This window comes from Palaemon carinicauda, chromosome 26, assembly GCF_036898095.1.
Source record: "Palaemon carinicauda isolate YSFRI2023 chromosome 26, ASM3689809v2, whole genome shotgun sequence".
In the NCBI taxonomy this organism is placed as follows: Eukaryota; Metazoa; Arthropoda; class Malacostraca; order Decapoda; family Palaemonidae; genus Palaemon; species Palaemon carinicauda.
This window is the reverse complement of record NC_090750.1, coordinates 95,343,328-95,356,378: the sequence shown is the minus strand read 5'-3', so window position 1 is coordinate 95,356,378 and position 13,051 is coordinate 95,343,328. Positions and strand designations below refer to the sequence as shown.

General features: G+C 35.9%; 1 protein-coding gene across 1 annotated transcript in view; it reads right to left on the bottom strand.

Annotated features, from left to right (window-relative positions):
• Window positions 1-11,314: 11,314 nt before the first annotated feature.
• The window catches only part of LOC137620283 (cuticle protein AMP1A-like), a 5,115-nt gene continuing 3,378 nt past the window's right edge, over window positions 11,315-13,051 (bottom strand). Inside the window, exons 2-3 of the mRNA XM_068350515.1 lie at window positions 12,649-12,863; window positions 11,315-11,648 (exon numbers count right to left, since the gene is read on the bottom strand). Coding sequence (XP_068206616.1) covers window positions 11,450-11,648; window positions 12,649-12,863 — 414 coding nt within the window. The 3' untranslated portion in view covers window positions 11,315-11,449. The remainder of the gene's footprint in view (window positions 11,649-12,648; window positions 12,864-13,051) is intronic.

Below are 13,051 nucleotides of genomic sequence, written 5' to 3'. Positions count from 1 at the left end.
ATCAGAGAGTTGCTAATGCATCTTCCGGTCTATTTTGCATCTTTCAGTCTTGGATGGTCTGGGATGCAACTTACGTATTTATCGAGCTTATTCTTAAACACATCTACGCTCACTCCTGATATGTTTCTTAGATGAGCTGGCATCCCATTAAATAGTCCCTGCATTATCGATGCTGGTGTGTAGTGGATTAATGTCCTGTGCACCTTCCTTAGTTTTCCTGGTATAGTTTTGGGTACTATTAATCTACCTCGGCTTGCTCTTTCTATATTTTTAGCTCCTTGATGTTTTCAGTAATTCCTTCGATTTGCTTCTATGCTTGTATTATCATGTAGGGTTCTCTTCTCTTTTATAGACTGTACAATTTTGAAAGCTGCAGTCTTTACCAGTAGTCAAGGTCCTTAACTTCTTCTATTCTAGCAGTAAAGGACCTTTGTACACTCTATATTTGTGCAATATCCTTTTGGTAGTGTGGGTACCATATCACATTGCAGTACTCGAGTGTACTGCGTACATAAGTTTTGTAAAGCAGAATCATGTGTTCAGCTTTTCTTGTTTTAAAGTGTGAATAGCATTCCCATTTTTGCTTTACATTTAGCCAACAGTGTTGCTATTTGGTCGTTGCATAACATATTCCTGTTTAACATTACACCAAGGTCTTTAATAGCTTCCTTGTTTGTGATTGTCTCGTTATTAGGTCCCCTGTATGCATATACCATTCCTTCTCTGTTTCCATAATTTATTGATTTGAATTTATCGGAGTTAAATACCATCCTATTTATTTCCGCCCATTCATATATTTTGTTTAGATCTCTTTGTAATGAGTTCCTATCTTCATCACAAGTAATTTCTCTACTTATTCTTGTGTCATCGACGAAACTTCTCACTACAGAGTCTTTAACATTTCAGTCTGTGTCTGAGATCACAATAACAAAAAGCAGTGCAGCTAATACCATACCCTGTGGCACACCAGATATTACCTGAGCTTCATCTGATTTCTCGTCATTTGCAACCACTATCTGTTTTCTGTTTTGTAGGAATTCTTTTACCCATTTTCCTATCTTTCCCACAATATTATGCTTTCGCATTTTTTTTTCTCTAATATGAATTTATTATGTTCTACCTTGTCAAAGGCTTTTGCAAAATCTAGATAGATCACATCTGTGTTTTTTCATTTATCATATTTTTATATATGTTTTCATATTGTGCTATCAGTTGGGTTTGTGTACTTTTTCCGGGTACAAAACCGTGTTGACCTATATTAAATGAATTATTTTTAAGCAAATGATTCATTATTTTCTTTTTTATTACCCTTTCATACACTTTCATATGTGATGTTAGACTAACAGTTCTGCAATTGTTTGTCTCTAGTCTTGATCCACTTTTGAAAATAGGGAATATATATGCTAATTTATGTTTAACATATATATCGCTCATATCTACACTTTATCTTAGCAGAATTGCAAGCAGCTTCACGATAGTGTGTGCATTTTTTTTAACAAAATCGCTGGAACTCAATCTGGTCCGGCCGCCGATCCATTTTTAATTTCGCTTATAGCCTGCACAATATCTGCTTCATTAATATCTATATCCGATAGATATTCAATATTTTCTTCTCTCATTTCTGTTTCATTATTCTCAGTCGCAATTCTTGGCGTGAACTCACTCTTATATTTTTCTGCTAATATGTTGCATATTTGTTTTTTTTTATTTGTTAACTGTCCTTCAATTTTTAGAGGGCCTATTTCTAATCTCCCTTTATTCATCTTTTTTGCATAGGAGTAAAGCGCTTTGGGTTTATTTTTTTTATATTTTGAAGTGTCCTTTCTTCTAAGTCCCTTTTTTTATTTTCTTTCGATTGTATAATCTTTTGTTCTGCATTTCCTATCTTACTTTTTATTTTCATCATTTTCCATACATTTTTTTTCTCTCGCAAGATTTTTCTTCCACTTTCTAATTTTCTGAAATAAGATCGTCCTGTCTCTTGGTATGCATGTCTGAAGTTTATTGTTTTTTTTTCGGTACAAATTTTCAAAAATTTTCCCCAGTATTTTGTACATTATATCTGTATTTATTATTATTATTATTATTATTATTATTATTATTATTATTATTATTATTACTAGCTAAGCTACATATTATTATCACTTACGAATACATTTTTCCATTCTTTGTTCAATTCTTCATTTATTTCTGACCATTTTATATTCTTACTATAAAAACTATATTTTCCATAATCTTCCCATCGTTTTGTGCTTTGATTATCTCTGCGATCACTTGCTTTGGAATGGACTATTAATTCTATGACATTGTGGTCTGAAATTCCCGTGTTATACACTATTATATCTTTAACATAATTCACCTCATTCACAAATACTAAATCTAGGACATTGTCCTTTCTTGTTGGAATGTGGTTTATTTGTTGCATATTATGTTCTTATAGCATATCTTGAAGCTTTTCAAATCGCCTCTTATCTTCCGCGCTACTACTACTCTCTTTTTTATATGTATATATACAACCACTTTCTTCTATCCGTTCTTTCCAATCCACGAAAGGAAAGTTAAAATCTTCGGATAGGAGTATATTCCAGTCTTTAAGGTTTCTACATATATCATCTATTTTTTCTATTATTATACTCGGGAGTCTGTAAACTACAATATTCACTAGTTTTTCATATTCAAATTCTACCGCAATCAATTCACATTCTGTGTTGCTGTATTTTTCACAGACTTTTCCTTGATTTATGTCTCTTCCATATATTGCGGTTCCCCCTTGATTCCTATTTGTTCTGTCTGATCTATATATTTGGAAACCCTTTATCTGGTCATAACTGCCATTCTCTTGGGAATACCATGTTTCACTTATATTTAATATATCTTTTTTTCCAATTTGGGTTAGTTCTTCTAAGAACTCTATTTTCCTTTTAGAGTTACTCGTGACTAGACCCTGTGCATTCATCACTATTATGGTTTGTGTTTCATATCCATTATTTAATATTGGTAATAATATAGATTTTCCCATGCTTCCTTCCTGTTCTGATATGATGTTCTTTTCTTCATTTCCAGGAATTCTGCCATTAAAAAATCCAATTTTTCTATTATATTTGTTCTTTCGCCTTCATATTTATTTTTGTGTGTATATCTGCAATTATCCCAATATCTGCACCAACCCCTGGTATTATAGATACATTCTTTGTAGTTGGGCTGTAAGTGTGCATATTTGGGTTGAGAGGCATCATATCATGGGGCCTTCTGTGCATAGCACGGTATATACTTGGCTTGTTTTCTTGTTTCATTTTTGCTTTCATTTTTATTTTCTGTTTGCTGAGTTTTCTGACTTTCATCCATGGTTGCAGGATGCATATTTCGACAATTTTTGTTGAATGTGCATCCTTTTCCTTCTTTTGCATATCTTTGAGAGAGAGAGAGAGAGAGAGAGAGAGAGAGAGAGAGGGGAAAAAACGTAAAATTCAGGGATAAATGACAATCAAGAAAGAACTAAATAGAAATATTTGAAAACAAGATGAAGAATGAACAGTATCATGTTAGCAAGAGGAAGGCCAAGGTTTGGGTGGATGGATGGTGTGAAGAAAGCTCTGGGCGATAGGAGGATAGATGTGAGAGAGGCAAGAGAGCGTGCTAGAAATAGGAATGAATGACGAGCGATTGTGACGCAGTTCCAGTAGGCCCTGCTGCTTCCTCCGGTGCCTTAGATGACCGCGGAGGTAGCAGCAGTAGGGGAGTCAGCATTATGAAGCTTCATCTGTGGTGGAAATGTGGGAGGTTGGGCTGTGGCACCCCAGCAGTACCAGCTGAACTCGGTTGAGTCCCTGATTAGGCTGAAGGAACATAGAGAGTAGAGGTCCCCTTTTTGTTTTGTTTCATTGTTGGGGTCGGCTACCCCCCAAAATTGGGGGAAGTGCCTTGGTATATGGATGGATGGATTAAGGATTGATAGTCACTGAAGAGTTTCTCAAGATATTTGTGGTAGAGAGAGAGAGAGAGAGAGAGAGAGAGAGAGAGAGAGAGAGAGAGAGAGAGAGAGAGAGAGAGAGAGAGAGAGAGAGAGATTAAACGGTAAACAACAATCAAGAAAGAACTAAACAGAAATATTTAAAAACAATAGGAAAAATGAACATCATGTTAGCGAGATGTTATTGTTATCACTATTAAGGATTAATAATTACTGAAGAGTTTCTCAAGATATTTGTGGTAGAGAGAGAGAGAGAGAGAGAGAGAGAGAGAGAGAGAGAGAGAGAGAGAGAGAGAGAGAGAGAGAGAGAGAGAGAGAGAGAGAGAAGGCGTAAGGTTTAGGGATAAACGACAATCAAGAAAGAACTAAATAGAAATATTTGAAAACAAGATGATGAAGAATGAAAAATATCACGTTAGCAAGATGTTATTTTTATCACTATTAAGGATTGATAATTACTGAAAATGTTTGTCTTACTGGGTTCATCTCACCAAACTCAGACTCAAGGCGACAAGTTAATTACAGCTGAGTGATAGATATAATTTTTTTGGGTTAGTTTCCCAAAACAACAATTATATTACAAAAGGACATTCTCTATGTTCTCAGCTGAAGGTTGCAGTCTGCATGTCGCGTCTTTAAGAAAATTGCAAATACAAAATTGATATGAGACACCTTATCTTCACAAGTCATTAGAGAAAATCTGTACAGCAGTTACTCCTGGTATAAAGTTTATGACTCACTTTTAGCGGCATTTTTGTTATAAAGATCGTTAATATGAGCTCCGAATTTAGAATTTTAGTTTTTCAAATCATATCTGGCGTGTCTGATTGATTGATTGATTTAGATTGACATCCCTACAAGGAGACCACGGGCTCTTGCCAATTACTAGCAGCCCGTAAGTGGGACATGGATGTGCAGGAGATAAGGTCATATATAAAGGATGACGATGGGATGGAAGGAATGCAATGAGAGCATCATGACGACCATGGCAGGAGTCCGAAGCTCAGTAGACGGCAGCAAAGCAACTGTCGTTCCCAAACCCGGATCATCATCGGTCTTGGATAAATTTGATTTTTTTTTATTTCAGCGATCCCGAAGAAGGGAAGGAATAACTGCTGTGTCGTTTTAAAAAGATGTTAGTTGTAAAGCAGTGTGGTTATAACCTGCAGTATTAATATAAATTCATCATCTACTTGCGAAAATCTCTTTCATGCAAATTTTATTTAGCATATGACCTTCAAGAAGCATCAAGGCTGAACCCTTTTGCGTACTTATATTAATGACATTTTTTTTTCAAAGAATGTACAGTTAAATATCATTATGTCTTACTAGGTAAGTTAGTTATACTTGCAGTTGAATTGTTTTTTCTAGCAAGGCCTTTTAAAGGGGAGACATCACCCATGTAGGATATGTGTTACATTGCGGCTATACATGGCATTGTTTATGGAACACTATACTGCGAATTAGCTTTCGTTTACGAGCCTCTAGTTAAAAGAAAAAAAAAAGTACGAAATCTTGATCATAGGCTGCAGGCTTTGCAGGTATTAGATGGAATCAAACGAAGTTAGGGATTTTAGATTGATAGATTTTACTAGTTTCTCCTCGATCATAACAAATAATCTATTAAGACTATCTTCTCGGATTACTTGTAAATTTCTGCAACTAGAGGCTCGTAAATGAAAGCTAATTCGCAAGTATAGTGTTCCATAAACAATGCCTTGTATTGCCACTAGTGTAGCACATAGCCTACATGGGTGATGTCTCTCCTTTTAAAGGCCTTGTTAGAAAAGCAATTCAACTGCAAGTAACTAACTTACCTAGTAAACCATAATAGTATTCAACGTTTTGCCATTGAGGATATGCTACATTCTTTAATGAAAAAAAAATTGTTATCGATATAAGTAAGCAAAAGGGTTTCAGCTTCATACCTCTTGAAGATCCGATACTAAATAAAATTTGCAAGAAACTGATTTTCATATGTAGATGAAGAATTTCTATTAAGATTGGGTTTCTCTTGAGCCAATTTGTTGAATGATACCAAACTCGTTTTTGGGGAAATAGCCAAGATTGACTGTGCCTTTAAAAGGAGTGTTGTTTACAGATGAAAGGCACAGTCAATCTAGCTTCTTCTTCTTTCTTCTTCTTTGTCTACATCTTTTCCCACTTCTATGTGGGGTCGATGTTTCTGGTCTACCTCTCTCCCACACTTCATCAAGGATGATCTTCGATCAAAGGGATTAACCGGTGATGAAGTGTGGGACAGAGGTAGATGGAGAAAGCTGACCAGAAACGTCGACCCCACATAGAAGTGGGAAAAGATGTAGACAAAGAAGAAGAAAGAAGAAGAAGCCAGATTGACTGTGCCTTTCATCTGTAAACAACACTCCTTTTAAAAGAAGATTTGCCGATAGTCAAGAAGATTTCTTCAACACACTTGTCTTTATTCTTCATTTTAAGGGATATGGGAACTTTATACAGGATGAAGGCCTGTCAAGTCACTACTCCCGTTGTCGTTCTTCTTTTATTTGGTGTGTACACTATCATTTTCTGGTTACTTTAAGGTTTAAAGGCCGCTCATGAATTATTATTATTATTATTATTATTATTATTATTATTATTATTATTATTATTGGGTAACCTACAACCCTAGTTGGAAAAGCAGAATGCTATGAGCCCAGGGGCCCCAAAAGGGAAAATAGCCCTGTGAGAGAAGGAAAGAAAGAATAATAAAATATTTTAAGAAGAGTAACAACATTAAAATAATTATTTCCTATTAAAACTATAAAAACTCTAACAAAACAAGAGGAAGAGAAATCAGGTAGAATAGAAGACCATGGTACAGAGGCTATGGCACTACCTAAGACTAGAGAACAATGGTTTGATTTCGGAGTGTCCTCCTAGAGGAGCTGTTCAAATACAGTGCAGTAGTTAACCCCTTGAGCGAAGAAGAATTGTTTTGTAATCTCAGTGTTGTTAAGTGTATGAGGACAAAGGAGAATCTGTAAACAATAGGCCAGACTATTCGGCATATGCGTAGGCAAAGAGAAAGAACCGTAACCAGAGAGAAGGACCCAATGTAATACTGTCTGGTTAGTCAAAGGACCCCATAACTCTCTGGCGGTAGTATTTCAACGGGTGGCTTGTGCCCTCCTAAACAGGACAATGCCCTAGAGTCTGACCATATACACCTATGATCAGCGCCCAAGCTACCTCTCCACCCAAGCTAAGACCAAGGAATGCTAGGCAATGGCTGCTGAACTCAGCAGATAACCTATCAGGTCCCCCCAAACCCCCCATCCTTAGCTCACAAGGAAGTTGAGATTGCAGCGACCAAAGAAACTAACGAGTTTGAGGGGGACTTGAATCCCAGTCTGGCGTTCACCAGTCGGGAATGTTACCATATCGACCAGCACAACCTTTTTTTCGAGAATTGGTCGTCATGGAACTTGGTAGGTGCTTACTATACATCAGTATCTGTCGGTCCTCTGAGGAGCGTTTTCTCCAAAATTTTAACTCAGTAATTAGTAATTCATTAATGAGTTAAAAAAAGGAAATTTGACAACTGTTAAAAAGCATCGGATATGCGTTAAATTAGGTATGTAGATTTTATTAGATAGTACACATTGACCACTGAACAGAAAGTTGTGTCAGACCGTTAATGATTAATTATTCAAGGAATTGATAATTTCCGAGATATTAATTACAAAAACCTACTCCTCCCTTAATATTCGGCCGATCTGTCTGAATCATGGTATGTGTAATCCAGATGCATACCCGCATCAACGCTCTGAGCCTGATATTTTTTTTTTTTTTTTTTTTTTTTTTTTTTTTTTTTTTTTTTTTAACTCTCGAAGCTCATGGAAAATGGCCCTGATTGGTGTCAAGTAAAACAGAGGAGTCAGGAGATTATAATGGTGCACTTGATTGAATAATTTGGATGTTAACTGATTAATGATTAGTGATTAATGGACAACGGATTTTCAAAGTTTAACAAAATTCAGTCAAGTTTTGTGTCAAATGAAAGGAGAGAGAGACAGGAGAACATGGACGTGCTGTAGATTGACCAATTCTCGAACTTGTTTTTTTTATAAACATTACTGTTTCTGTATCTAGATTATTATTATTATTATTATTATTATTATTATTATTATTATTATTATTATTATTATTATTATTACTATTATTATTATTATTATTATTATTATCCCTTGATAAGCTACAACCCTAGTTGGAAAAGCAGGATGTATAAGCCCAGGGGCTTCAACAGGGAAAATAGCCTAGTGAGGGAAGTAAACATGGAAAGATAAGATATTTTAAGAACAGTAACATTAAATTAAATATTTTCTATATAACCTATACTAATTTGGAAAAAAAAAAAGAGGAAGAAAAATAAGATGGAATAGTATGCCCGAGCGTACCCTCAAGCAAGAGAACTCCAACCCAAGACAGTGGAAAACCATAGTGATGAGGCTAAGGACACTACCCAAGACTTGGAGAACAATGGTAGGATTTTGGAGTGTCCTTCTCCTAGAAGGACCAGATTAAATTTTTTTTTTCTTTTTTTTTTTTTGATAAATCACGAATATTCACCATAACATTTCTATACCAGCCACATGCCTAATTATCGTATTTTCAGTAGATGAATTTATATTAGATTTGAGCGCTTCAGATAACGAAAACAAATCATATAGACTCAAAGGATCTTCCGATAAACCTGGCGAATAAGAGAGAAACAAAAGTGTTCTTATACTGTAGACTTTTCAGTTGTGTTTATGTGAATAACTATGACGAAGTTTATTTTAGTAAATCAAAATCCTATAAACTATTAAAGGTTTGAAGACCGCTCATGAATGACAGAGGAAAGAGGTAGTGACATTGCCCTTTAAAGCAGGACAATGCCCTAGAGACTAACCATTTTATACATATGATCAGCTCCCAAGCCCCCTCTCCACCCAATCTAGGACCAAGGAAGGCCAGGCAATGGATGATGATGACTTAGAAGATAGACCTGTAGGCTCCCCCAAGCGCCCTATTCTTAGCTCCCAAGGATGGTTAGGTTGCAGTGACCAAATGAACTAACGAGTTTGGGCAGGACTCGAACCCCAGTCTGGCGTTCACCAGTCAGGGACGTTACCACATCGGCCACCACAACCCTATCGAGGGTAAAACACCAGAATTCTGCGTCTTTCCTTGTTTTAATTCTATGTGTGAAAGATTACGATCATTAGAAATGAGCCTCAACATTATTTACTTAAAATGCGCCTCTGCCTCATTCTTTCCAATTAACTGAAAAATATTTTTTATTCTCTATTTTCACCTCGCGCACAAAACTCATTTTACAGACTCGCTTTTTTATTGTTAGTTCTTCCTTTCTGTCTAATCATACAAATATATATTAGAGGGATGTTCATTTCTGGGTACTGGGAATTCAAAAGTTAAAATCTCTCTCTCTCTCTCTCTCTCTCTCTCTCTCTCTCTCTCTCTCTCTCTCTCTCTCTCTTAAAGCAAATCTCAGGAAATATATGTTTTCTACAAGATTTTAGTTACATATTTGTGGATTGGTTTTAATGTACTTGTGAATATCAGTTTTATTGTTTTATGGGGTCTAATGTAGTTTTGCACACAGTATAGAATTTTAATGAGTTTTACCATTTTAAGTTATTTTTTTTTTCTACTTTAAAGTCATACTAATGCAAGTAGTGGACCAAATGTATTTTAGTTGGTAGTCAAAAGATTTATATGGAACCATCTCTCATGTAAATGTTAAATTTTAATGTAATCACAATATCAGTAAACACTATTCTATATGTTGCTTTATAAATAATGTATAATACCCAATGTATTTATTTGGAAATAAAGTATTATTATTATTATTATTATTATTATTATTATTATTATTATTATTATTTCTCTCTCTCTCATGCAAAATATATACGCACTGAAAACTATTCCCCAATTATGATTTATTTATAGAAAGGGCAAGTACTTTTAGGTAGTCTGAATTCAACACGAAAGTTCACTATATAATTGTGCAAATGTAAAACTAGTTTTGAGTTATGATTACGCAACTGATTGAAAATCACCAATCCGCAGAACTTTCAAGTATGACACGTTTAACACTTCCTATGTCCCCCTTTTACCCTCAAAGGACGTACTGGTACGTTTCACAAAACTCATCCATGTACCCCCATGGACGTACCGGTACATCCTTGCAAAAAAAATGCTATAGAAAATTTTTTTTCATATTTTTTATAATTTTTTGAAAAAATTCAGGCATTTTCCAATAGAATGAGACCAACCTGACCTCTCTATGACAAAAATTAAGGCTGTTAGAGCAATTTAAAAAAAAATATACTGCAAAATGTGCTGGGGAGAAAATAACACCTTGGGGGTTAAGGGTTGGAAATTTCCAAAGAGCCTGGGGGTAAAAGGGATATGAATATCTAACCAATGTGACAGCACGCTACCAAAAGTTTGGAATTAGGCAGAAGAAAATATTTCTAAATAATCCAATGTTGGGTGGAATTTTGAGATGAGACATACAGTGGAATCATCATCCATCACACACTTAGGATGGAAGGTTAGAATGATTTATCAATTATGAAATGTATAATCTACTATACATTGCGTTTCACGGGAATCAGATTGTTCATGATAGATTATTGATATGTGGCCTGATTGGTAACGTCTCTGCCTGGTGTTTGCCAGTCGGTGGTTCGAGTCCCGCTCAGACTCGTTAGTGCCATTAGTGTCTGCAACATTACCATCCCTGTGAGCTAAGGATTGGGGGTTTGGGGGAGTCTATAGGTCTATCTGCTGTGTCATCAGCAGCCACTGCCTGGCCCTCTCTGGTCCTAGCTTGGGTGGTTCATATAATATATGGCCAGTCTCTAGGGCATTGTCCTGCTTGATAGGGCAATGTCACTGTCCCTTGCCTCTGCCATTCATGAGCGACCTTTAAACCTTTAAACGTTTTATATGGACCAAGTCGGCAAAATAGTGCTTTCAGGAAATGGTCGAGTAGAACTATTTCATAATCATCTTAAATTCTCCTTCACACATAACAAAATCACAAGATAATTTCTTCTTTTTTTTCATATATTACGTCTAATTTCGATTTTTTTTAATCTTTTTATCCTTCTTTGTTATTTTTCAGTAAATCATGAAATCATAAGAGGTTATCAGCGTTGATGTATATTAAAAATTACGTAAGGGTGATGGTAACATCAGGTAAACATGATCAAGATATGGTTTAGCGTGCCGTTTTTATATCAACAACCATTTTCTCATAACTCGCAAACCTAATTTCGCATTTTATGCCTATGGTTGATTAAAACAAATGAGTTCATTCCATTATTTCATTGAAGATAAATAAAGGTTTGTATAAATAGCGAGTTTTATCGGTACTCGCATCGGTTCACTTCACAAAATCGGCGGTCCCTGAATGAAGTCGAAATCAAATCGGATAAGTTGAGCAAATTATTTGCCATAAACTACTTCTTCACCGCGGGCGATGGCAGCTGCCTGGGCCTCTGCAGTGGCAATCTGGTCGAGGACGAACTGGGGAATTGGGTGGGGGAATTCGGGAGCCACTGGCAGCAGGTCGGACTGGGGCTGGAAGCCGTTCTCGTCTGCGACGAATTTCAGGACGACGGGGGTTCCGTCAGGAGCTGTGTATCTGTAAGGAAACAATATATTGTTGTAAACACTGGTTTGCATTTAATCTCCCTCTCTCTCTCTCTCTCTCTCTCTCTCTCTCTCTCTCTCTCTCTCTCTCTCTCTCTCATACACCCACACACCTACATACTCAGACACACACACACAGATATATATATATATATATATATATATATATATATATATATATATATATGTGTGTGTGTGTGTGTGTATACAGTATACTGTATATATATATATATATATATATATATATATATATATACATATATATATATATATATATATATATACTATATATGTATATATATACTATATATATATATATATATATATATATATATATATATATATATATATATATATATATATATACTCGTACACTGTACATACACTGTCAAAAAACCGTAATTTTAATCGGAAATTCTCCGTAAAAATGTACTCTTCTCAGAAGTATTATAGTCAAATACCGGTGACCGTAATTTTACCATATTTTGTCCTTATCTTTAACAGGTTGGTGACCGTAATATCACGTCTTCACGTCAATATATCCGGTTTTGAAACGGCAAAAATCCTGGAATAAATATTTCCAGACATTTGTCTTTTTTAAATGCAAATTTTCAACAGTGTATTATTATTATTATTGTTATTACTATCCAAGCTACAACTCTAATTGGAAAAGCAAGATGCTATAAGCCCAGGGGCTCCAATAGGGAAAAATAACCCAGTGAGGAAAGGAAATAAGGAAATAAATAATCGGATAAGTTGAGCAAATTATTTGCCATAAACTACTTCTTCACCGCGGGCGAGGGCAGCTCTCTGGGCCTCTGCAGTGGCAATCTGGTCGAGGACAAACTGGGGAATTGGGTGGGGGAATTCTGGAGCCACGGGCAGGAGGTCGGACTGGGGCTGGAAGCCGTTCTCGTCTGCTATATGTTCGTCTGATCACACTTTTGTGATTCCTTTAAGAGAGTATAATTTATGTGTTTTTTTTAACTCACGAGAACTGTCCAGCGCTGGCGATGGCTCCCTCGGCGACTGGAGATCCTGACTGAGAGATGACGATGCCGTTGCCGGTCTCCACGTCGAAGTTGTAGCGTCCGTCGTCCTCGTGGACTCGGTCGTCCCTCAGGATGGGAACGACCTCCCGGGAGTCGGCTCCATATTGCTGAGGGGCGCCCACGGCCAGGGCAGCGACGGCGGCGGCTAAGATGACCTGACAGAAATAGGATTCATCAGGAAAGTAACATGGAGGATTTTAGTTATTCCCCTGTACGGATATAGATATGGATATTATTATTATTATTATTATTATTATTATTATTATTATTATTATTATTATTATTATTATTATTATTATTATTATTATTATTATTATTATTTTCTTGTCCAATTTCTGCCGAT